This window comes from Lampetra planeri, chromosome 32, assembly GCF_965212315.1.
Source record: "Lampetra planeri chromosome 32, kcLamPlan1.2.h2, whole genome shotgun sequence".
Taxonomy (NCBI): Eukaryota; Metazoa; Chordata; class Hyperoartia; order Petromyzontiformes; family Petromyzontidae; genus Lampetra; species Lampetra planeri.
Window position 1 is genome coordinate 5,047,772 of NC_136138.1, and position 23,926 is coordinate 5,071,697.

The following is a 23,926-nucleotide window of genomic DNA, read 5'->3' on the forward strand; positions in this document are numbered from 1 at the left end:
ATGCCACCGATGATGGCAAGACTTGGGGCACGACTTCACGCAAATTCTTCTCACGCAGGCGAAGTTGGCTTTAAAGTTGTTTTGAGTGTAAATCAAAAACATACTGCATCAAGTTGCACTATTCTCTCTACGTCAATGTCAAACCCTGTATTTCCCCCCCCTCATGGTCCATATTCCCGCAGGAATCTATAATCACCGTGCAAAATTAAAGTAATGTTAGTATTTGCCCAGGAAAGCCACACCAAGCCTCAAGAGTCATCACAAGTAGGTGTGTGGGATGAAACTCGAGTACCTGGAGAAAACCCAGCTACAAGGGGGAGAATGCTCAAATGCCTACTTGCTGTACTGCTCAATGCATACAATAGCTCAATTTCCACGTGACCCCTCTGTAAGTTGCTGCATTGCAATACAACTGTATTTTAATATCGTCTTCATATCAGATGTCCACACACAACCTCTGAAGATTCCATCGTGAAAACATATCACCACCGCCACACGCCAGGAAAATTACATAGAGGTGCATTGCTTATTTGGTTGATGGGCATTAGAGATGTGGAGTGCAATGAGCTGCCAGGGTTGTAAACCCCTGCTCTGGATGAATCGTGCAGCCTTGTTAGGTGGGGTTGCGAGTGGTACATTGCTTCCCTGCGACTACTGTAATAAATAAAGGCAATACGTGTTCAGACCATCGACTTCATCGAATAAACCAGCCTTGTTAACAGAAAAGACCGCTCCGAATGCGTGTTTATGTTAAGCAGCTACGCACAAATGTATAATTTAATGGCAGTAGGTAAAAAAAAAATTCAAGCATGCTCCCCCTCTTTACGCACAAATTGTGCAAATGTAACTTCCATGAATGCAAGCAGCAAGTATGTGTACTTACACTAGGGAGAGGTGGGGCCATGCCAACGTGCATGGGTTATTGTGTACGGACGAGGGCTCGACAGACAACAACGCGGCAATGGTTCACGTTGGAGAAAAGTGTTGCGCAAATCGTGAGCTAAAACGATGCGTTTATTGTGATGCTCGTGAGGTCGGTACGATACGACATTAATCATCATGAAAACGCTCTCCTTTTTTTACATACACCCAGTTCAAAATAAAATAAATTTTACCCCAGACGTCGCGCATTACTCAACGGCTGATTTATACTCCAAAAGGATTTTCTCGTGGTCCAGCACAGGTTTTATTTTGCGGAGCCCACGCCCCAGCGCAGACCTGCCTCATCAATTACTAAGTTTGCCTCGAGTTTTTTTTTCTCTCCGTGCCGTTTCGCGCACGCAGGGTGCACAGTTCGCTCACCAACGTGTGGACAGCCGCGCTCTGTTTCAAAAACCCGTGGTGAATGTTATTCAATCCTGAAGCCGTCGCGACTTGGCCTCCTTGGAGGAGCTGGGTGGCTGATCCCTCCCGGTAAGCCGGTGGACTTGTGGTCTGGTGATTCGGTTAGACCAAGTCACTTCACCACAGGTGCGTTTCTCGGATCTCGGCAATGATCTGGCTGGCTCGCTGCAGTGCCTGTATGGAAAAGAAAAGCATTTTTACCAAGCAAAATCTCTTAATGAATCAATCATTTATTTTAACCACAAATAAATCTACATTCTTGCACTCACAACAAGAAGAACCCAACTGCCTGTGCACTGCAAAGTGACACAACTGAGATTTCACATCACGGATGTAACCACCGTGTAAAAATAAAATTTTCAGTGAGCGCTGTCAAGCTGTCATTTCACCTTTGTTTTGAGATGCGCATGCCAGGCGCTACTTTTTGGCCTCCGGCAAAGGGCAGCACGCGCCCACGTATGAGACGATTACAACTACCGACGCTTCCAATCCCCGCGGCCCAGCTCCGTCAAAACTGACAAACTAAAACGACTTGGCGCTCCACAAAGCTGTCGTTTGAAAGAGCTATGAAACGGAGCGGCAGTGCGGTGGTTAGTGCACTACACTTACAACTGAATATACTTCCCGGCGATGGCAAACAGCGGCGAGTGGTAAATAAAAGAGTTCTGAGCACCCACCCCACCTTTACCAATATGCACCGATCAGTGTGATGAAGCATGGTCAAACATTTCCCATGACCGACATGGCATGGGGGAGGCTTCATCCAGCAGGACATTGACAAAGGGCTTTAGAATACCCTATAAGGGCACCACGAGAGACAAGCAGGACGAAAGTGAGGGATGACTTAAGACTTGAACAACAGAAAACTTTCCCAATAACGTATCCCCATATAGATGTAACGACATCGCGGATACCACTATAGTGTGGGTGTAGTACCGGCCCCTAGAGGGGCTCGGTGAGCACTGATTGATAGCGCTGGGTGGCACCACGCTTGGCGTGCAGTGCCAGCCCTACAGGATAGGGTGTGGGTGTGCCCGGCCGTAGGGATGAGGTTACTAAAGGCCGTGGCACTCTGGTTGACCCGAGAGGACACGTGACCGGTTAAGTCTACAAAGGTGGTCGTGGCCAAGGGTGGAGCCAGCCACACCGCAGAGAACAAGCCGGGTCCCCCAGAGGGACCGGCATTGTTGTTCATCTTGAAGAAACCTTCGTCTACGTTCTACCGAGCCTCCAATACGTGGACCTGGACCCGAGCTGTGGTCCCCGGCAATAGTAGCTCGTTACGTTGTAATTAGTGAAGTTAGCCTGGTGGTCACCACCATAGGTTGTTATTCTGTTAGGGGGCAGTTACCCCGTGTGTTGGTGTTAAATAAATGTGTTGGTGTTAAATAAATGTGTTGCCTCCAAGAGTATGTCTGCGACTCAGTTGAACTCACTACAAACACAATGGTATAACGAACCCTTTTAGTGCCTATTCAAATTGTGTTCACTTCTCCAGGAACACATCTTGAGTATTAAGCGAGGTCTGCCTGTATAACTAGATCAACCATCAAATTACATTTGTACACCATTTAGATTAATTCCAGCTCTGAGAATTCTAAACATTGGTTTGACTGTCAAGCTACGAACATTACTCTCTCAGGGGCAGAGCGGGTGGGTACGTGCTAACCCCCCCCTTCTGTGTGGACCAGAGGTCACTTGAAAGGGATCTCAGAGGTAGCTCTGTGAAACCCACTTCCGTGGGCCATTCTCTCACAAAGAGAACTGGACTGCTCTTCTGTTAGAGATCCAAACGGATTATTCGTCTCATGACGTAACGCCAATAGCATAATCGCGATAAAAAGAAACAGATTAAACTATTCTTTAATATATTCTCTGCACACTTTGGAAGTAAAACAAGCTCCAAACTTTGGGGTTATTTAAAAAAAAGTATTTTATAGTGCCGGAAATATCGTAATCTGGAGATTAAAATTAGATGTGTTGTGCAAGATAATTCTGAACAGCCAGTGGTATCGTCTGCCGTCTGAGTGGGAATGTATTGCTATGGAGGAAGATGATTCTGTACAACTAAATAGAGCACGTCTTCCAGAAGACGACGTATTTTCCAGATTAGAAGACTCATTCCAGAACTTTTGCTGATAATAAGGAAACAAAGTGCATCAATCTGAAGAATATGGATTTTAGTTTTTTTTATTGGCACCTTCAGCATGTCGGACGCCTCCTTGCGGCGCTGGGCCATGTCCTCCGACTCCGTGAGGAGCTCGTCCAGCAGCTGCTGCTTGTAGAGCTGCCCCACCAGCTCACTCTGCAGGTTGTCCTTCACGTGGTTCACCAGGAAGTGCATCACCGCCTTTGGCACGCTGGCGCGGACGAGACAGGGTGATACACGCGGAGCGGAGAGATTGGGTGAGCCACGAGGAAATAAAAATGTCAAGAAGGGATAGAAAACTTTTGGCTAATTTAGTGAACAGGAAAGTACAGAGAAGACATATGCTTGAAGCGAGCGTCTCACCTGTCTTGTATGTTTTTCCGGACAATGAGGAAGTAAGATTTGATGAGCTTCTCAATCACCTCACAGTCCCTCTGCTCCCTTGCCGACAGCTTCCGTGAAACTGGCACAGGCTGTAGACGACAGATAAAGCAGAGATTCCTGTGTAGCCTTGTAGACTCTTGAGACAAGTGCTGTTAGCGAGTCAAAAGCCAGCGCAGCACATGAGGGGGGCAGTGTCGCCAGCACTGTGCCTGGCCACCTTTGCACCTCCCCAATGCCGATGTTTACGCACCGCAGCAGGTGCTCACTCAAGGCCTGGTCAAACCAGGGGAACCCTAGGAGTGGTCTAAATTTCACTTTCCACTGTAGCGCATCCCACACTCACCACATCCAGGAGGTTGATGGAGGGTGGGCCCTTCATGGGGCTGTTGAAAGACGCCGGAGTGTGGTGGTTCCCGGCGGCGCGAGCTTTGTCGTCTCCATCCTCCGCCCTGATCCCGCGCCTCCAGGCCTGGGGCCCCGGCCCCCCCTCCTGAGCCTCCTGCCCCGCCTGATAATATACAAATGCTATTTTTAGGCTAACGAGCAGCCAGTAGAAAAAAACAAGATATTACAAACACTGCAATTGAATAGTGTCCCTGAATCGTCAAAATGTATTGAATCGCACGCAGGGTCAACCATTAATCGTCCCCACTCCTAATTAATATCACCCTCTTTAATTTTCGGGACTTTTCTCTTGGGAGGCGAAGCCTGCGACCGTACCTTGGGTCCTTTGCCATCCACAACTGCTGCGGAGTCACCCTGCATCCCTGGGAAGGTGCGGTTGCGCCGCCTCTGGTCCTGCAAGGCCAAGCACCTCTGATTAATGCGATAGCGTGATAATAGTGCCGATGGTCAAACCTACAGGAATGCGCCTGATCCCGTCAGACTTCAGACGCTAAGCAAGAGTTGAGCCTCGATAGTGCTTGGAATGGATGACCACCAAGCATAACAGCTGTGCGGCTGCATGGTGGGCAGCTGAACCAGTGCAGAAAAATCACATTGTACTGTACCCCTATGCTCCCACATCCAAACTTTCCCCATTCACCAACTCGAATGAACCAGCGCGATGAAGGACAGTAAAATAACCCACACGACCAGCAAGAGGCACATTCAGCAGTGGATGACAAAAAGGGTGTACTTGAACATCGTGCGTTTAGTGGTGTGTTAGGCAACTAAACTTCTTAAAAATAAAAGTCAGTGTCTCCCTGCTCAAACTCTGGTGGGTCCTGACCCAGTTGTGGAATATTCACATTCCTGTAACGTGGACGAGGCTTTGACCAGGACACCCACCAATGATGACTTTTCACAAGTTGGTACTTACTTTATCCACCCATCCAAACACTATCCAGGCTCAACCTTGCTTATCTTTCGAAATCTGATGAGATTGGGCTGCATTCCAAGTGTGATTTGGTCATAGGCCAACTCATCATACCTGGAAACTTATTTTTAACCACAGTGGCAACCCAGCGCTTAGGATGACCAACTCAGGCATTCAAATATCAAGTTTATTTTGTTTAACCAGGTGAAAACTCAAAGAGACCAGGATGAGTCTCATTTGCAAGAGGGACCTGGGGGCATTAGTCTGCCAGTAGGGGGTGATAATTACACTGTCAACATGTGAGAATCTCACCCATATCCCGAAGAATGCTGGCGAACAGAGGACAATAACGTGGCCATCCAGAATAAACACCTAATTTGATACCAAAACATCACACAATCTGGCTTTGACGTTTCTTAAAAACACTGGTGTACCATAAACCGCATTAGAACATTAACAGGCCGATGCGCACATCTCCGTCATAAATGGAAAATTAAAGACACAAGCCGCCGTGCGATTGTGGCCGTGCAACCAAACTGTCCATACAGTAAACCAGTGTAGTCTGCGCTCCCTCAATGGAGGGACATTAAAAAAATACACAAAATATCTCCTGTCCCGCACCTCCGATGAGAATGGTTGGCTACTTACGGTGCGAAAGAAATTCAACATACATACAAGCCCTATTGTGGCTAGTAGACCTCGACATTGTCATTTAGCTCCTGAACACATTTCCATACACAGTAGAATAGAATTGCTTTCTACACTTGTGTTTTATATTTTCAAATGTGGCAAATTTGCACCACGAACGTACTGACTCAATGTGTTTTTCATGAGATTCAGCATCTCTCTTAGCAGCCCGGAAGCGTCACGAAAAACCGTCAGCAGGCAAGTCAGTGGGAGTCCGGGGTCACCGACCTCCAGGCTGTTGTTGATCTGCGTGGACACCATGGAAGCGTCGGCGAAGTCCGGGTGCTTGGTGTTGATGTACGCCAGCTCGATAGCAACCAGGTTGTGGACCTGATGCGATTCACAGCGACAAGAAGTGACATGAATAAATAATAATAATGATTACACTATGAGATCTCTAATAATAATGATATTTACGATAAATCGCATGGATGCCTTGCCTCCCATGGGGAAAACCCAATCCTCGACGTTGCGAACCACAACAATGGAAGAGCAAACTGAAAGTGAAAGGGGGACCTTGCCAAAACAGTGGACTGATTTCAGTGAGAGGGTTATTAATTGTTGCTGGTTGGCTTGTTGGTAAAGCTTAAGGTCAGTCAGAGGCTAAATGCTAGTGACTGGTAGAGTTGGTTAGGGTTACAGGTAGAGCAAGCGTTTGGTTGACTCGTGTGGTTAGGGTTGAGAGCTAGTACGTGTGCTCAGGTGGCTATTTGGGGGAAAAAAATATATATATATTTGTTTACTGAGAACCAGACAAAGCGCACTGAGAAAAAGTTCCTTGCTAGTAATGGAGAGCTGGATGACTGCACAAGGTCACAACTGGCGCCGTCACCGCCTCGCACAGTTGAAGACAACCTGTCCCGCCCCTCACCATTTCGTTAGAGACGGGGAGTCGGCGGCGTAGCAGGCAGGTCACGACCTCCACGATGGCATCGTGCAACTTGGGGAATCGCAGCAGTTCCTGCAGCAGGAATGGACGCCAGGAGATGGAGAGACGGGAGAGCGATGCGTCACTTGAATTAGACGTGTGTGCGCGCACTCCATGTAGCTGAATGAAGTTACAGTACCGCATCCCACATCCCACACCACTCGTACCGAACCCTGCGTACAGTACCCTGGGTGCCCACGCACCTGCGTGCCCACCCAACCTGCATGCCACCCACTCTGCGTTCCCCCCCCCCCCACCTGTGTGCTCATGTACCTGCGTGCCACCCTCCCCATGTGTCCACGCACCTGTGTGCTGTAGTTGCTGCAGTGCTGGATGATCCTCTGCATCTCCTCGTGAACCAGCTCCACGCAGCGCAGGCTCGGCTCCTCCAGCCGCTTGATCTGACGCTTCACGAGCAGCTCAAACGACACCTCCGGGACAAATAGCGCTGGTCGGGGGCCCTGCAGGTGCGGGAAACACAGCAACATCATCAGCAACAACAACAGCATCCGTGTTGAGAGGAACACAGAATATCAGCTGGATCACGAGAAGGACAAATGAGGTACAAGCAGTAGCAAATATTAATATTAGGCAGAAGTTAATAGATGATGAAAGGCATTGGGCATATTTTACAATGCGATAATATATTGAGGTGTTAGATATATTATCCAAGGTGAAGAGGTGTAGTGGAATGATTAGCACACTGCGATATGAACGCAGAGACCTAAGTTTGGTTCCGAGGCGAACATCAGTGGCGAGTGATATCTGAACTGGTAGAATGCGCCCCCTTCACCAAACCGCACTGACCAGCGTGCTGAAGTATAGCCAATTAATCCACCAGAGTGACATGGGAGGCCTTCATCCACAGTAGTTTGACAAAGGTCTGTAACTAAATAATTGTATCCATGGGAAACAGGGTCTGAACATAACTAGAAATTTAATGGGGTTTAAGGCGACACCAGTTCAAATCCAAGATAATTTTTTTTTTAAATGTTGTATTCAACGAGGCTCTGTAAAAATTATCGTGGCTAGCTTATCGGGGCCAGCTTAGCATTGCAAGCCAACGTAGTGTGATATTGTATTGGGCTAGCGTATCTGACTAGCGTATCGGGCTGGTGTATCAGGCTATTATATTGGGTTAGGGTATTGGACAAGCATTAGAGGCTGGCGTATCGGGCGAGTGGTGGGTGAGTGGCGGGCACCGTGGCGTTGCGGATGGCGGTGAGGACATCCAGTGTGGTGAGGCCGCCCAGGGGATCCACCGACTCCAGGGTGCGGCCGAACGTCTCGTGGAAGATGTAGCAGATCCTCGCCCCCCCGCACCTGCGGTGTGGAGACACAAAAACAGACGATGGGCAGAAACGCCGGACTTCACAGGCAGTGAGCGTGAGCATGAGGTCCACGTGAAAATGATGCCGAGGAGCGAATATAGCTCTGGTGTGAATGAGACTCAACTTTGAAGGAAGCTCAATTACAAACAACAGTGACCAAAACTCATGTCTAAATGATGGTTAGGTCAGCAAGATGCTTATGTGGGGTTCAAATGCAAATGAGTATGTATGTAATGACTCATCCACTTTAACATATTTTTCCGGTCACAATAGGTGCACTGAATCGTGAGAACAAGACTCAACAATGCATGATTCATACAAACAATATGCTAATGAATGAGCCAAAGGAGACATGGTACAAATGAAGAATAGCTGTTATTCCAGATAATGGCATAATGGAGCACAGATGTTTATTAAGCCGAGGTATGAATGATAGCTAGTCAGGTGGAAACAATGCTCAGACTTGAAGGGAGCTCAAATACAAAGGAGACTCAATTAAGAATGATGCTCAGATGCTCAGTTGTGAACACAAGTTGGTGCCACAATTGTATTAACGCTCAAGTGTCCACGAGCCTCTGTGGCCACTTGCATGAGGACACCTTCATGCACAATTTCCCCTTCATTTGTCATTTCACGCAAAACGACTTTTACGGAAAATAAATAAATCGCTTGGAAGGAAGGTGTTAAACGCTACTGAACCCTGGTGTAAACAAAAGCACGAGTCGGGAGCAAATTAAGTAGCGGGCCAAAACAACGCGGTGCGCTTGTGGCGCGACGGAGGCCGCTCTTGCACTTAGTGCGTGCGTGGGGCGTACAGCTCGGAGGTCTCGATGTGCTTGGCCGTGCCCTCGATGGTGTTGCAGTACTCGGCGGCGAACTTGGTGACGAGCTGCAGCAGCGTGGCGTTCTTGTCGTCCACGGGGTTCCCATAGCCGCCCAGCAGCGACTGGTACTGCGCCGCCATGACGTTCACGCGCGTCTTCAGCTCGGGAAGGCAGTCGCGGATGTGGTGCATGAGCAGCCTGTGTGGCACGAGCGGGGCACGGGAAGGATTGCACAAGCGGACGCCACCGTCAGCGGGACAACACAGGCATCGGTGTGCAAATGAGCGGTACATGGTATCCATTGTACCGCGCTAAGGAAAGTAAACCAAGCAAAAGCATAGGGCACCCAAGTATACCAAGGAACCCCAGATTAATGAAACATAGGGGTGCATCAAATATCATCTAAAATTCAAACACTAATAAACATCACAAGATGTCAGCTCTCATCTCTCGCCTCACGATATCGTTATTTTTGTGTACATTTAATGTATCTAACTGCATCTATATATCTTGTCTTATCTTTCTCGTCACCCTTCGCTAGATTGCGACACTTGAATTGTGCAAGTGATGGTGAATCGTGCCATGTTTAATGCCTATAGAGAGGGGGGGGGGCTTTCCCACCCCACCCCTGCATGTTTTGGCACACGTCAAAATTAATTAGCAGTGTCTACACGTTTAAATTATCTCAATAAAACATTGGAACAAAAACCATGAAGAGAGCAATGTTTATCACCTTTAACAACTACGGAGGTTGCAGGCCACTCGCAATCAAGCCCACAAATTCATGATACCCATCCCCCTTTGCAAAAGCCATGGCACAATGACAGTCAGCTAGCGCCACCTAGATACAATTCCTGCCTACACCGCTAACCAACAATGAACGGGCTCCCTCTTGCTTGAACGGACAGTATTCTCCAGATGATAAGACGCTCTGGAATATAACCACAATAAACTAAAACAAATCTTTTCACACAAACACACACCTACCAAATTACAAGATGCACCTTCTACATTTTAATTCATATACAGGGGGAAATGCAGTGTATTACAATCCAAAGAATACAGTCTTGTATTGGTTTCCAAAAATTTGAATCAAGTGTGATCCGCATTGACATACGACGTTTCGAACTTGTGTACGAGGTGACTGTAAATACATTGGATTTGAAGTTGCAATTACAAGTTAATAATATACGAGTTTTGTTGGCCACAAAAAGCACATTCCAAGGTGGAGATGTGCAATTGAAAAGGGCGCTTGAACCTGTTGAGGGTCTTGCCAAGGAACTTTGTTCCGTTGCGGTTGGCGAGCGACGGGTACTTCTTCTGCATGAAGGTCTGCTCGTCCTGCATCGCGTCCAAGATGATCTTCTTCGTGTTGATGTCCAGCTGACTCCTGCGTGCACACATGACGTCGGGGTAAGGAGGTAAAAGCAGCGAGGGTTAGGCTATACCTCAGTGCTATCCGGGCAAGAATGTGAGTTCGTCTGCGAGTCGACTGCTCCGACCAGAGCCACCTGGGCAGATTTTAAACGATTTCAAAATTATTTCAGGGGGAAGTTAAACGAAGCCCTCGCCTGTTGACGACGCCGATGATGCCGAGCTTGACGGGGATGACACGACCCGTCAGGATGTCCATCGCGTCCGTGCCGGCGTCCATGAGGTCGAGCTTTGTGATGACGGCGAGGGTGCGTCGCCCTGTCGCGTGGACGCACACACACGCACGGTCGCCCAGGATTATAATTAACACGCACGCGACGCACAATCGACGATGACGACATACCTGAAAAGGTTGCATCATATTTACAATATACAATGCGGAGTTGCCACGAGATGGAAGTACTATAAGTGCGTTTGTGACCCATCTGTGTGGAATGATGCGTTTTCTCCTGACTAGTTTCTTGCGACATACGATACACTCCTTGAACTGGCCAAACGTCAAAATGTAGGATGCTCCTGAAAAAGAGTCTTGGGACTCAAATTAGGCTTGCTGAGTAAATAATAGGCATCAACATTGTTACTTTAATCTCACATCTAAAAAAAACATCTTCAAAAAAAAATGCTCCACCATTTACCCAAGACGACAAATTATGTGGCGATGCTCCTCATACCCCATCCCTATTCACCATATAACTTTTAGCTACCCTAATTGTACCACTCATAACCCCTGTAAAGCACCTTGAATAAAAGCACAATATAAATATAAGATAATTATAATAAAATGAATTCATCAGTAACTACTTTAAAAGAAAAAAAAAATATATATATATAAAATCGGCGACATTTCTTATGAGAGACTTTGTTTAGACAGAGCTGTTAACAAAAAAAATCATTTTTTCGTAACAAAGACACAATACTGACTAAATTGCCTCAGGGAGGGACTAAATCATGGGACTTCGTGGCTGACATCACAGTTTAATCAATGCATTACAGCTACAAATACAAGGCGCAATTGACGACTCAAACTGGGTCATTTTCATCATCATCAACACTAGATGTACATATAATACTTGGGTATGTGTAGAGTTCATTGTGCATACACTGCTGGGCCTACCCATGTCGTGCAGGCCATGGGAGATTATTTGACCGTACTTTACCACGCTGGTCAGTGTTAGTTAGGGCATCATTTAATTCTAGATTTGAAGCTTTCGTGACTGCAAGGAATCATATTCTTAGGTTTTTTACGTGACTTAGGGCATCATATAGTACAACAATGGATTTTGTTACACAGGTCATTGTTGTGCACAATGCAGCGCCTGTAGTGGCCTCCCAACACCTGTTTAATGCACGGCGGTTGCCCATTCAAACACCAGTCAGGCTCAACCCCGCTTACTTTCTGAGATATGATGAAATTCAGGAGCATTCTGGATGAGTTGGTCCGTGGCAATAATACCACTTACATAGACTATACGTGCACAGGACTAAATATGAATGTGTCTCAAACTTCCTACCATCGGTATCCACTTCACGTGCGATTTTCAGGGCCTCGGAGGTGGCCAGGTCTGTGTTGGCAGCTGTGACGGCGAGGATGATGGAGTTGGGGTTTCCAATAAACTTGATGATAAGTTCTCGGATCTGTTGCTCGATATCCACAGGCTGATCGCCGACCGGAACCTGCCAACGACGTCGCATAGTGTGAGCTGCGATGTTTGAGTTACGGAGGAGAGCGGTATCGGCATCTTGCCAAGAGACAAAGTATCCATTCAAACCACTCACAACATCAGTGCAACCCTTTGTCTTAAAGAACAATCCCTTTGAAGAAGATATCACGTAACTACTTCGGAGATAATTTAAAGTGACCTTTGGCCTCTCACAGGGGTAGCACATTTCCACCAACTCTGCCCCTGTGAGTAACGTTTGTCAGACAAATAAAAACAATATTTAAAATTTTCAGAGGTTGAATTTAGCTAAATCAATTGCAGAAACCAATTTAACGTGATGGTTTTGTGCGCAATCATTGGTAGCCGGGCTAAGACCATTAATTCTCCACACTTGAAACCCCGTTTTAATCATAGGTGGCTGCCTTGACTCAAACCCAGTATCTCAGGGATGATGGATCGAGTTGATCACAGCTACGATTTGAAGTCACAGCATTTTGTGAGTTGAGTATGCTAAGCACAGCACCACCCACCCATCTGCATACCTGTCAGCCTTATCAGTGTCCACCTTATTATAAATCGCAATGTTTATCCTACAAAGTCCCATCACAAGGCAGAAACACAAACAAATAGACACATTTTTTTTAACCCGTATTGGAACGGCTGTAAGCCATATGGACCTGAAACCTCAATTTCCCTGTAAACTGTATGGGTTGACAGGTATGCATCTGGCTTCACATTTGTACAATAAATCAATCTCCGAGTTGGTGCAACGGTTTTGCTACAATCCGTACCTTTGTGATGCCCGGCAGGTCGACTAACGTCAGGTTGAGCACATGTGGAGAGAAAATCTTGAGGTGGATGGCCTCGGAACTGATCCCCTGAAAGTGGAACGATTATCGAAATACATTTAACCATTTAAGCACTGTGATATTTAATGATATTTAATTTAAGCAATGTGATATTTGGTGGTCGTTTATTCCAACAGGTTTCGGCATATTGCTGAATCACGTATTTTACACCAGAAGCCTGTGTAACGATAACGTAATAAAACATTATCGGAGGCAGCGGCGGCGTAGTAGTCAATGCACTATGCTTTGAAACTGGAAACAAGCGATTTATTGTCCATCACGACGAACATCGCGGATAGTATCTGACCTAGTCCTAGGCCCGCCTCTGCAGCAACCTGCGCAGACCAGCGTGGCAAAGTATGCTCAAACATTACGAATAGCCGATACTGTGGGGAGGCCTTCATCCAGCAGTGGATTGACAAAGGCTGAATATTACACTTTAATTTGTAACTATGGGAATCACAAAATAATTAAGATTGTTTTGTTTTTTTACAAATGTCATGAGTCGAGGTGCATGTCTTACCTTGTTGGTGCCCGTGATCCGTTCGGTCTCATTTTCAATCTCCTGGCGAATTTCACTAAAATCTGAGTAGATCTAAGATAACAACAATAAACCAATGCATAAGGGTTATAATTTTTTCACTGCAGCAGTAATACACAAGTTAATGTTCGTAATCCAGGCGTGGTCTTCCAGGTTAGGCCACGTGTTAAGCTTTTGTTCCTCTCAAGCTGTTGGCCACGCACTACCATAGGGCGCGGCGGTGGAAAGATGTTAACTACTTCGCCTGATATACAGGAGGTCGTGGGTTTCATCCTGACCCTGACGCCTATATGTTTGGAGTTTGCGTGTTCTCCCCGTGGTCACGTGGATTTTTCTCCGGGTCCTCCGGTTTTTCCCTCCTACATTTGCAAACATGCGTTAAAGAGTATTTCGCTGCTACAAATGACATGATATGCCACTTCAGCGGTTATCATTTGGGCCTTTCCTGGTATAATAAAAAAGTAAAAAAATAATATCTTAAGGAGTTCAATGCATGGCAAAAGCTCCAAAAAATACAATGCTCAACACACAGCCTAACCCGAATGACCACACCTGGAGTAATACATTTGACCTCTGCGGAGGTCACACAGAAGACATTACCAATTGGCATTGAGTCCATGTGCAAGAACTGAAATTGGTACCACCTTAGGTAGTAAAAATGTAGTTGTATCCATTAATTAATAAAGCTAATAAGAGTACATTTTTTCATAGCCCACTTATTTAAAATTATTATCACACGGTTCAGTTATTAGCCACATCAATAAATTAGAAACGCTAAAGTGATGCTGCTTCAGGTGGTACCTACAAGTGAAATATACAATCTGAGCTCACGCACTAAATTATCAATGCAATGAGTAAAATGCATTCTGATACTCACCAATACACGCAGATAATTGTAAATGTAAGAATGTATTCTTTAAAATTGATGCGTATCACATTCTAATTTGAACATTTTGGCTAATGCCTAAAATAACACCGCAAAAATGAAACAAATTGAATATTAAATCGAATCGAGATAATTCACGGAATCACGGGTGGTGGGGGGGGCAAATTCTACTGCAGGACATAGCAACAGAACGGAATTAACGAAATAATGCACAGTACTTTAACCATGGCAGTAGCAATACATATCAGACAAAAATGTACATTACTGGTCAATGGTGAAGCGTGGCTGGTATGGGCCCTGGTGCAAGGAGTGAAATGGGCCCTCCCCTGTCCAATACATTTCCCCCCTCCTTTGCCGCCTGGTCCCCTCTCGCTTGTTGGGCCCTGATGGAGTTGCACCGCCTGCACACTCCATTATCTATCGCCCCTGGTTGTTGCTTCTGCCCACCTGAGCACAGCAGCAGCACACAGGCATCTCTGCAAGTCATTCATCACCATAACCGTGTTCTACAGCAACCCTCTACTAACAACAAACAGGACACGTAGCTGTGGAAATCTATTAGACTTGCCCTCTTGCTCTCAGCAGCCCCGGTCCCAAGAGAATGAAAGCTGCTTCGGAAATGTTTCCGTAACGTAAAGCAAAGTTAAACTTTAAAAAACTCAAATTAGAAGAATGTACAGAGAACAGACTCGCCTTGTTCTTGGTGTGCAAAAACTTTCCCCATTCTTCAGCCTCGACTCCTGCGAACAAGAAAAGTCAAGTGTTGTTGGTTTAAATGAGCAGTTGCATTCCTTTCCATTAAGACTGGAGTTTGTACCCAGATCACGATTGCAAATGAGATTTATCCTGGTAATCTTGAGTTCTCAGTGGGTTAAACATAATAACATTGACTTGTGCTTAGACTTGCAAGCATGTACACGTCAGCTCTCCACCATCCATGATGATGGAGGTGAACAATAGCCCAGATACAGCAAAAACACAAATAATGCAAAACATATTTAAAACAGGATATAAACAAATTATATATTGTTTACCTAAGTAGAATAGGAATGAAGATGTCGCATATGTTTCTTGTTTATTTTAAGTAGTCAGCTTATAATATTTGCAGATATGGTTGCGGTCACATGGGCACTGAGTCACCGAGCCTTGATGAGTGAATAATCGTGCTTTTGAGCAGCGTGTAAATTAAATAACTGTGCATTTGAGTCTCGATTGAGCATGTTACTCCTCAACCCAGATAATCCGTCTGCAAATAATCAACAGTTAACCGTTCTGTAATACATCTGGATACCATCCCTGCTGTTATTTACACAACATCCAAAACTTATTTAAGTGTGTTGCTATAACACTGCAAAAACTGAACAAAGCTGAATTAACAAAACAACCCTGTGCCATCGTGTTCAAGAGTAAGCCACGATGTGCCAGTGTAAAGGGTCAAACTCTCTACATTTGAACATTATCATAGCAACTCAATTATGAAACTTAACCACGTGGTTTCTGGACACTCGTTTATAAATGTAATTTATATACCTGCGATTAGCACGGTCGGCTACGTATGGTGTGAAAGAATGTCAACATACAGTACAAACATATCTCAGAATCCCCACCGAGGCTTGAGGCTCTTTTTTGAAGAGGGCAGTGTGCGCTTCGGGGTATTTGGCCAAATCTATTTTTATGAGTCTCTTGGTAAGTTGGAGAAACCCGGAGTACTCGAAGAAAACCCAGGCAAATGTGGTCTACACAGATGGGTAAGAACACCACAACCTACGCTGCCGATTTCCGTACCACTTTGCAGGCCAGTGTTTTCAGGAGTCTTAAAATGAAGTGGATCCAATAACCCTTGCCTGCAAAGCACTGGACTACACACGTGCGTCACCCCACCCTGGAAATGAAATTAAACAATCCAATAAAACTACAGAGCTGGTTGGGATACGTGCTGTGGCTATTAGGAGGGTTTAATTTCTGCCAGGTTTGTGGTGGCACACTACATTCAGTACAGGATACCTCTCACTATGGCATAATTGCCAACAATATTGTGCCATTAAAGCAGTGAATCACTAAATTCTTTACCAATTCAGGTCTAGTCACTTGCACTCTCCGGTTCACTGTCTTGGCCAACTGCAGCCTACCAGCAATGTGTAAAACACCAAGTGCCAAAGTAAGCCCCAGCTATAAGCGAGCATCAGACCACCGTGTCTTCTTACGTCAAGGGCACAGCACAACATTGTGAGTCAATTTGAGTCAGCTAAGTCAGTGAGACCGGCTTACTACATTCACGTAAGTCAGTGTCATCTCCCTTGTTCAAATGCAGCCGACCAGCAACAAGGGAATACTTCCAGTGAAGAAGCTCCAGCAATTAGCGAGCATCAGAGTGCTGTGTCTGATGTCAAGGACGCAGTAAAATATTACGAGCTAAATTGAGTCAGCCGAGCCAGTGAGACCCGGCTTACTACATTCACGTAAGTCAGTATCAACACATGACCGTCAGCAAAGCATCTCAAGCACTTTGTGGATGTCAGTAGTTATACATAGCAGTTAGAGCTTGGGATGGCTACAAATCTTTATTCATAGATTTTTATCGTGAAGTTGTCGTGGAAGTTTTTTCTCTCTCATTACAATACAGCAATATAGTAGAATAACAGGCGTGTGCATTGATGAAATGTACACAAATGTTAAGGGAGTGCATTAGCGGTGGTGCAAATATCAAAACAAATCACCGCCTGCATCACTCACACGGTCTTCTAACAGAAAACCAAAGACAAAGTAGGCGATTTTCATTTCGGTAGGGGAGCAGTGGCGCAGTAGTTAGTGCACTGTATTACCTTAGGTTGATAGCCAGCCGCGGCCAAAATCAGTGGCGAGTGACATCTGAATCGGTTTGGGGCTTCCCCCTTCACCAATTCACAATGACCAGTCAGCATGGTGAAGTATGGTTGAACAACCCCCATGACTGACAATTTAGAAATGGACTGAAAAAGGGCTGATTTTAAAATATATAAAAAAATTAAAATATATATTGTTTAAAACAACGGCCCTCAATCAAAGAACTGTATAAGATCAATAACCAGTAATGTCCCAGCACTAAATAAGGGTCATTGCCCAAACCCTTAACCCACTAATGTGTCCATAATTCTGTTGTAGGACAGTGTCAATGACAAAGGTGTGGAGATGTTTTAAGTCTGTTTCTACGTGTATATAAATGTGCATGCAATGACAAAAACATTATAAAAGTAAAAATTACAGTTCACTCAAATAAAAATTATATCGCAAACCTTTCAGTACATTATCCACTTTGTAACACGGAAAACACATTGGCAAGAAAAAGTAAAATAACCAAGCCTCGTGTGAACAAGGGTGGGAGTTGCGCAAAGCGACGTGCATGCAGCGTCAAGAAACAACAGTAAAACCTGCGCGTGTTTCTCCTCTCTGACTCCGGCCGGCTTTGAGCAAATTGCACCAGACAGACGCACACAACACACGGTGAACATTAGTGCACACGAAGTGGGCGTCATTGAATAATTACACTCACACCAATGGACAAGGCCAACAACTTCTTTAAGCCTCAAGTCCCATTCTTGTATGCGAGTCGAATGCTTGAATTTTCTTTCTCCAAGCGCTTCTAGTCTGCGCCTCATCTCTAATTCACATTCACCGTCCACGTATCTCGCTCCGCTGCATCCTCCCATCTCGTCGTCCATCTCCCCTGACTGCTTTTGCCCTGCACCGGTGGCATCTCCGAAGCCCTTCGAACTGCACCTTCTCAAGGCCACACACAAATGGAAAACTACCCGTCGGATGACCCAATCCCTCTCCATGAAACGCACGCTGTGGCCGGGACACAAAATACTTGAGAACTCGAACGACGCAAAACCGTGACTCATTAACAAGCCCAAACCCTTGCTTGGAGGCAATCCAATTTCCCAGCGTGTAACAGCTGACAGTGTGATGCTTATTTTTATTTTACATGTCAACCGTGAACGTCCGCAGACAGGAATGTTTTGTTATGACACACACACACGTGTGCAGCACTGTACTCACAGAGCACAATTGGTTGGATTTCACATGAGGAATAGAAACTTCGGTTGAATTACATTCAGGTCAGTATATGCTGTCTGTAATAGAGCATGTTAAGCTAATGTTAAAAAATAAACTACATGGTATCTATGTGAAGGAAAACAGGTTGTTTAAAAATAAAACCGGGATTTTCCTACTGATACTGATATAAGCAAATGGTCTTAACGTTTTGTTATTCATTGCATAGGTTAAATTAAGCATCAACATTATACCACTTAAATAACTGCGCTTTCTGAATGTGTTGAACACTGTTTCCCTTGCACGACCAACCTTAAGTGGGTACATGTTCATTCATGTTTAACTTGACTGCATAAGGTCTAGGGATTACTCCAACTATAAACAAGCAAATAACACTGCTCTCGTGGCAATCTTTAAACACAACAAACACAAGCCACGGCCTCATTGTGGCCAAGGCAGGCAGGTGAGGCCAAGCGTCTGGAGCGGTGTTTCGCTCTGCAACGGCTCATTGCAAAAGTACCAACCACAAGCACGCTGCTGCCATGACGAACGCCTGCATCGGGGCTAATTTTCGTACAACACAAGATGGTGTCTGTATTTTCCAGTGAGGCGATTTTTAGGTCACCGAGTGTATCAACAAGATAGCATAAAAGAGCAATGCTTCCGTTGAACACATTTTTGTCGCCGTTGGATTTTTCAGTCAAATTTTTTTGCCGAGATAAGGTTCTTCAGAAGTCGCGCGTTGAGAAGAGTGTTGCGGTGCTTCAAGCCGGTTCGTCAGTTTGTTGTTACGATGACTGTTCATGTCTTTATTTGTTTCACCGAGGCCGAGTGGGGAAACGATTTACCATTATGAGCTGCCCGTATGCCCATCTGGATCCGACATTATTGTTAAACGTGCGGCACCTTTCTGTTAAGGTAGTACTCATTTGATCAAAACTTGCTCGCTCGTGAAAACATGCCGGTGCATTTCACCCATGCAGAGCAAGTGCATTTTGAAATTATTTGCGTAATGTATTATGGTCTCGCTGAGCAAAGTGACATCCGTGTTTTAAGTGTGTTTGTGCGTGTATGTGTGCCGCAGAAGTTAACACGAAAACATCTTGCGACATTTTAAATTAAATTAAACAAAACTTGCTCAGGCACTAATCAGTATCTCAAAGACTGCAATGTTTTTCATGGAACAGTAAAAATAAATAACACCCTACAATGAGTTTCCCGTGACTGTAATTCTGCGTGAAAAACATTTGTTAGTGGGCACAGCAGGCATGTTTGTATCGACACATCATAGTTATGCAGAAGCTGGATATAGGCACATCTCTTGGGAGCAAGGGCATGTGTGTTTCTATCAGAAGTGTGATAATATCACAAACTGCCCTTGACCTGCCCCTTACCAGTGTAATGCAAGGATGTGTTGCTTATATCAGAACTGTGCCTATATTAAGTGTGCATATATCCAGCTTCTACTGTAGATGCGGCACTGAGTTACGTGGCAGTGCAGAAACATCCGTTTTATTGTACTTCTATGCTCTTGTGTCTATGAATAACTTCATTGCTGTAGTTTGTTTTGTTTTTAACTTGTAATTTTGGGGACCCAGGTCTCTCTTCAAAATGAGACTCACTCTGGTCTCTTGAGTTCTTACCTGGTTAAACAAGAGACACTATAAACATTTATTAACCCACACTGACCATCGTGGTCAAGTGTAGTCAAATAACCCTCAAGGACCAAAACGGTGTGTGGAGGCCCTCATCTAGCAGTGGGATTGCCAAAAGGGCTGTGCATGTACATCAGTTGCTTGTGCATCAATCAGGCTTCGTCGATATACTGTATACACATGTACACACATGGCTGTCACTGGTGACTCAGAACACAAGCATCTGCCTCCCCGCCCCTCTCCTTATGAAGTATGAACCTGGAGCACAGTCACATTTAATTTGCATGAATCCATCCTAAGCGCTAACAGCTGACGCTGCGTAGCCCAATATGGGGCACAGGGGAACTGAAACCGACTGCTGGCCTGGGCCAACGTTTGCTCCTATCAGAGCTGCATGCTGGCTTGGCAATCAGAGCAAAAGGAAAACAAACTGGCTGGGTTGGCAGTGGTGTACAAGGAAAGTCACAAATGAAAAGCCTCACATTGTTAGTCATTAATATTCCTTAAAAATGAAAAATATGCAGTTGGCTTTCATGACTACTTTTAAATGCACCCTAAGACTCCTAATTCACAGGATATGCTTCTTCTGCTCTGAAGATGGGCCACTGCCCAAAAGTCAGCTGATTAAATCCATATATTTACAAGGCAGGTTAATAACAAGGGTGCTGAGTTTTACATATGAACACCTGCTAAGCATTCCCCCTAATTCCGTATGAACAAGGAGCATAGTCACATTATTATGATCCTGAGGTTCATGTTGTATAATAATTATTGCTGCATTATCAGAATAGTTGGGGCATGTTCAATCAGAATCATAAATTACTTAATGGCAAGTTCACAAGTTTCCACATGTGCACTATTGAGGAGTTAATTCATCCGTCACTGCAAAGCCATCCCCCGTACGTACTCTGGCATCAACTGAGCTGCTAAGAGCAGCTTTATGGCGCAGCAGTGCAAAATGTTATTCTATAAAACCGTGCCATGGCCAATCAATAGCCATAACCCTATCCCTAACTCAACGCTACTTGTTCGCTTTCCCCCATTCGTGGTTATTTTGCAACCATTCTTCTTCGTAGAGCATACGCTTATTAAACCAAGCCAGGCCAGTGTCATCGTCTGCAGAGTTCAGTACTGTCTTCCATCTATCCTGGTCAGTGGGAAATTGTCCACAATACACACAACAGTCTACACCTGTACACCTCTACAGATTGGGCTGCCTCAGATGCCCCATTTGGCCGAGTTGGCCACACGAGGTCTTTGTCCGGTCGCACCCATTAACATGCACATGTCCACACATCCTGGGTCCCAAAACCACTACCGATTGGCAGTAGAAGTGTTTTAAAGAGAAGCAGTGTTTAGCACTTCGGTAATCGCAGCCATTCATAATCCAAGTCTGGCCATCCCTAACCGGCTGTGTGTTGAAAATTTCCTCTCCCAAGCTTTTGCAACAAATTATTGCCGGCATCTTGAAGAATTCAAGATGCCTGGAATAGCGTGTGCTTTGACCAATGAGTGCTCTGACCCATGAGCCAGGCGTCCACAAAGCCACGTCAGTTAATGGAAAATACACTCCTGCGGACATCTTCAGGCGTTGAAGATGCTCGCAGTAGTTTGGCAAAATCTTTAGAGAATAAATTCTCAACATGCGGCACATCCCGGAAGACCACACTTGAAGCAGCAACGTCAGTCACTTGCAGCAGTGCTGGCAGTACCATTCTCTTCTCCTCCGGGCCTGATGCGTTCGTCAGGTACGACGTGGACGAGTTGTAGGACGAGCGGCCGACGCGTCACGATGCCCGTGCCACGGGGGAGGAAGTCTCGCCCCACCAGGCTCTCCAACACCGAGCTCTTTCCGCTGCTCTGTTCGCCAGGAGTCACGATTTCACGGGTTAAAGGCACGCCACAATTACAATGGCGCTGTTCTTATCATATCACGAGACAATGTGAATATTTATAACTGTCGCAGACCTTGTGTTTGAGCAGGGTTTCCAAAACTTCTCACTAGTGCACCACTATAAAAAAATATACATAACCTGATGCACCTTTAGCATATTTTCTATATAAATCAAAGGGTTAGAATTTTTATTATAATATATGTAAGTATAACATTGCACGTTTTTTTTATTATATATATTATTTGTGCATATGCACATGCAGCTACACACAAGGGGATTGCACACATGGCAGTGATGCTGATATTTATACTGTAATTCTAAGAACGGGAATTTAGCCAAAGTGAAAAGCATATTTCACGTCTTTGTTTTTGTGCGGTTAATTGTGATCAGGCAATCTTCCAACTCTATATGCTTATGAATCCAGTTTCATCATGGGAAGGCTGAACCCCAGATTTGAACCCAGGATACAAATTGCCTCAGTGCTCTGACCCAATAGCCACCCGGGCCACAAAGCCATACGAGTGAACTGACAGTAGAATAAATACTACGTCGAGTATTCAACACTCAAACCATTGACTTCATACACAGCAACACACCCACCCCAACCAATAACAAATAGAGATGAACCATGATCTCTTCCACTGCTGAAAGGAAGGGGTCACCAAGCAGTCGCTACCTCGCACGGCCTCGCAATTTATCAATCCACTTAGCACCCGGCGCACGAACTGCAGCTCCGTCTCTACGCCAGACGTCCCCCACGGACGCGATCCCGAGGCACCACATCATCTTGCCCAAGCCCACGTACAGTACTTTTCTTAAATCAATGCGCCGTCTCGATCGTAGGCGTACGTTTTTTCAACATTTAAACGCGAACACGTAATGTAACCGCGAGCGAGATGCGTGGATACGAACGCCGGTAACGAATGCCCTTGAGCCATTAACGTATTGGCTTTGCCAATAAAACAGCGGCGGTCAGCGGACGGCCAGACTCCGTGACCCAGCCGAAGGTGAAGGTCAATCGGTCATCATCGGCCAATGTCATCTCCACCGTGGCTTTGCTCCCTCCGGCGCGATGTCGCAGCTGCTGCACAACTTGGCAGGGCGACCTCAACGGCCCGTTAATACATTCCCACCACCACCATCATCACCAGCCATCGTAAACCACCGCCACCCGATCTCCACAACACGAGACGTCGTTCATACAAAGACGTTTACAAATGGGAAAAAGAAGATTGATAAAAAAGCGATTTCACCTGGGCCCCCACCACGACTATTTGAGGAAGCTGAATGGACTCCGATCCGACCGTGTTGAAGACGTCCTGCAGCTTGTTAATCACCGGGATTAGAGCCTCCATGTCGCTCGGGCTTTGGCGAACTGCGCTACCTTATAACGGTGCGAGTGACGACTTAAACGAAATGGGCACAATTCGAATCAACTTTCAAGTTCGTAGGCTACTAGGCTCGGTTCGCCCCCGCGGTGCGGGAACGCGCTCGGCGAAAGCGGCGGTGGGAGTGGTGGTGGTGTGGGTAGGCCCGCTTGACCTCGCCGATAGATTTCCCAGCGCGTTTACGTGGTGAGAAATCCCCCCCGCCCCCACCTCCTGTCCGCCGCACAGAGCGGTAGGCGGCATACAGCGGTGGGGGTGGGGAGCGCTTATCCGCATTAGGAAGTTAAAACGCGGGGTCATGTACGTCAAGCGAGGGGCGGGATATAGGGGACGGGGGGGAGGTGACGTCGCCGGCTGGGAGGGGCCGGGGAAGGTTACGCCCACTTGGATGACGTCACAAAACAGAATCGGAATGTTTATTTAATTTTTGGCGGAGGAATCCGATGAGCTGCAAAGCTCTTTTTTTCAACGATGATCAGTCGGGGCGGGGTAAGGACGTTACAACAACAACCAATGCAAAAAAACGACGTGGGTTGCAAAGTTCGGGAAAGGTAAACAAATGATACAAACACAAATACGACACTAAACCAACCCAATCCCACGAGACAAAGCCCACTGAGA

General features: G+C 45.8%; 1 protein-coding gene across 1 annotated transcript; it reads right to left on the reverse strand.

The window, feature by feature from the left end:
• Window positions 1-995: 995 nt before the first annotated feature.
• DNM1L (dynamin 1 like) lies at window positions 996-23,431 on the reverse strand. The gene is made up of 18 exons (XM_078609565.1): window positions 23,171-23,431; window positions 21,735-21,882; window positions 15,029-15,075; window positions 13,432-13,503; window positions 12,852-12,938; window positions 11,911-12,073; window positions 10,537-10,657; window positions 10,224-10,355; window positions 8,957-9,163; window positions 8,013-8,133; window positions 7,116-7,271; window positions 6,754-6,843; window positions 6,111-6,212; window positions 4,598-4,675; window positions 4,221-4,385; window positions 3,857-3,966; window positions 3,545-3,704; window positions 996-1,518 (listed from the first exon to the last, which is right to left on the reverse strand). The coding sequence occupies exons 1-18, from the start codon at window positions 23,270-23,272 to the stop codon at window positions 1,462-1,464; spliced, it is 2,118 nt and encodes a 705-aa protein (XP_078465691.1). The 5' UTR covers window positions 23,273-23,431; the 3' UTR covers window positions 996-1,461.
• Between the last annotated feature and the right edge of the window lie 495 nt (window positions 23,432-23,926).

Coding starts and splice junctions, on each gene's coding strand:
- DNM1L (XM_078609565.1), bottom strand. CDS start 23,272: ATGGAGGCTCTAATCCCGGTGATTAACAAGCTGCAGGACGTCTTCAAC. Junction 12,074..12,851: donor ACCTGCCGGGCATCACAAAG/GTACGGATTGTA, acceptor CGTCGTTGGCAG/GTTCCGGTCGGCGATCAGCC. Junction 3,705..3,856: donor CGGAAAAACATACAAGACAG/GTGAGACGCTCG, acceptor CGTCCGCGCCAG/CGTGCCAAAGGCGGTGATGC.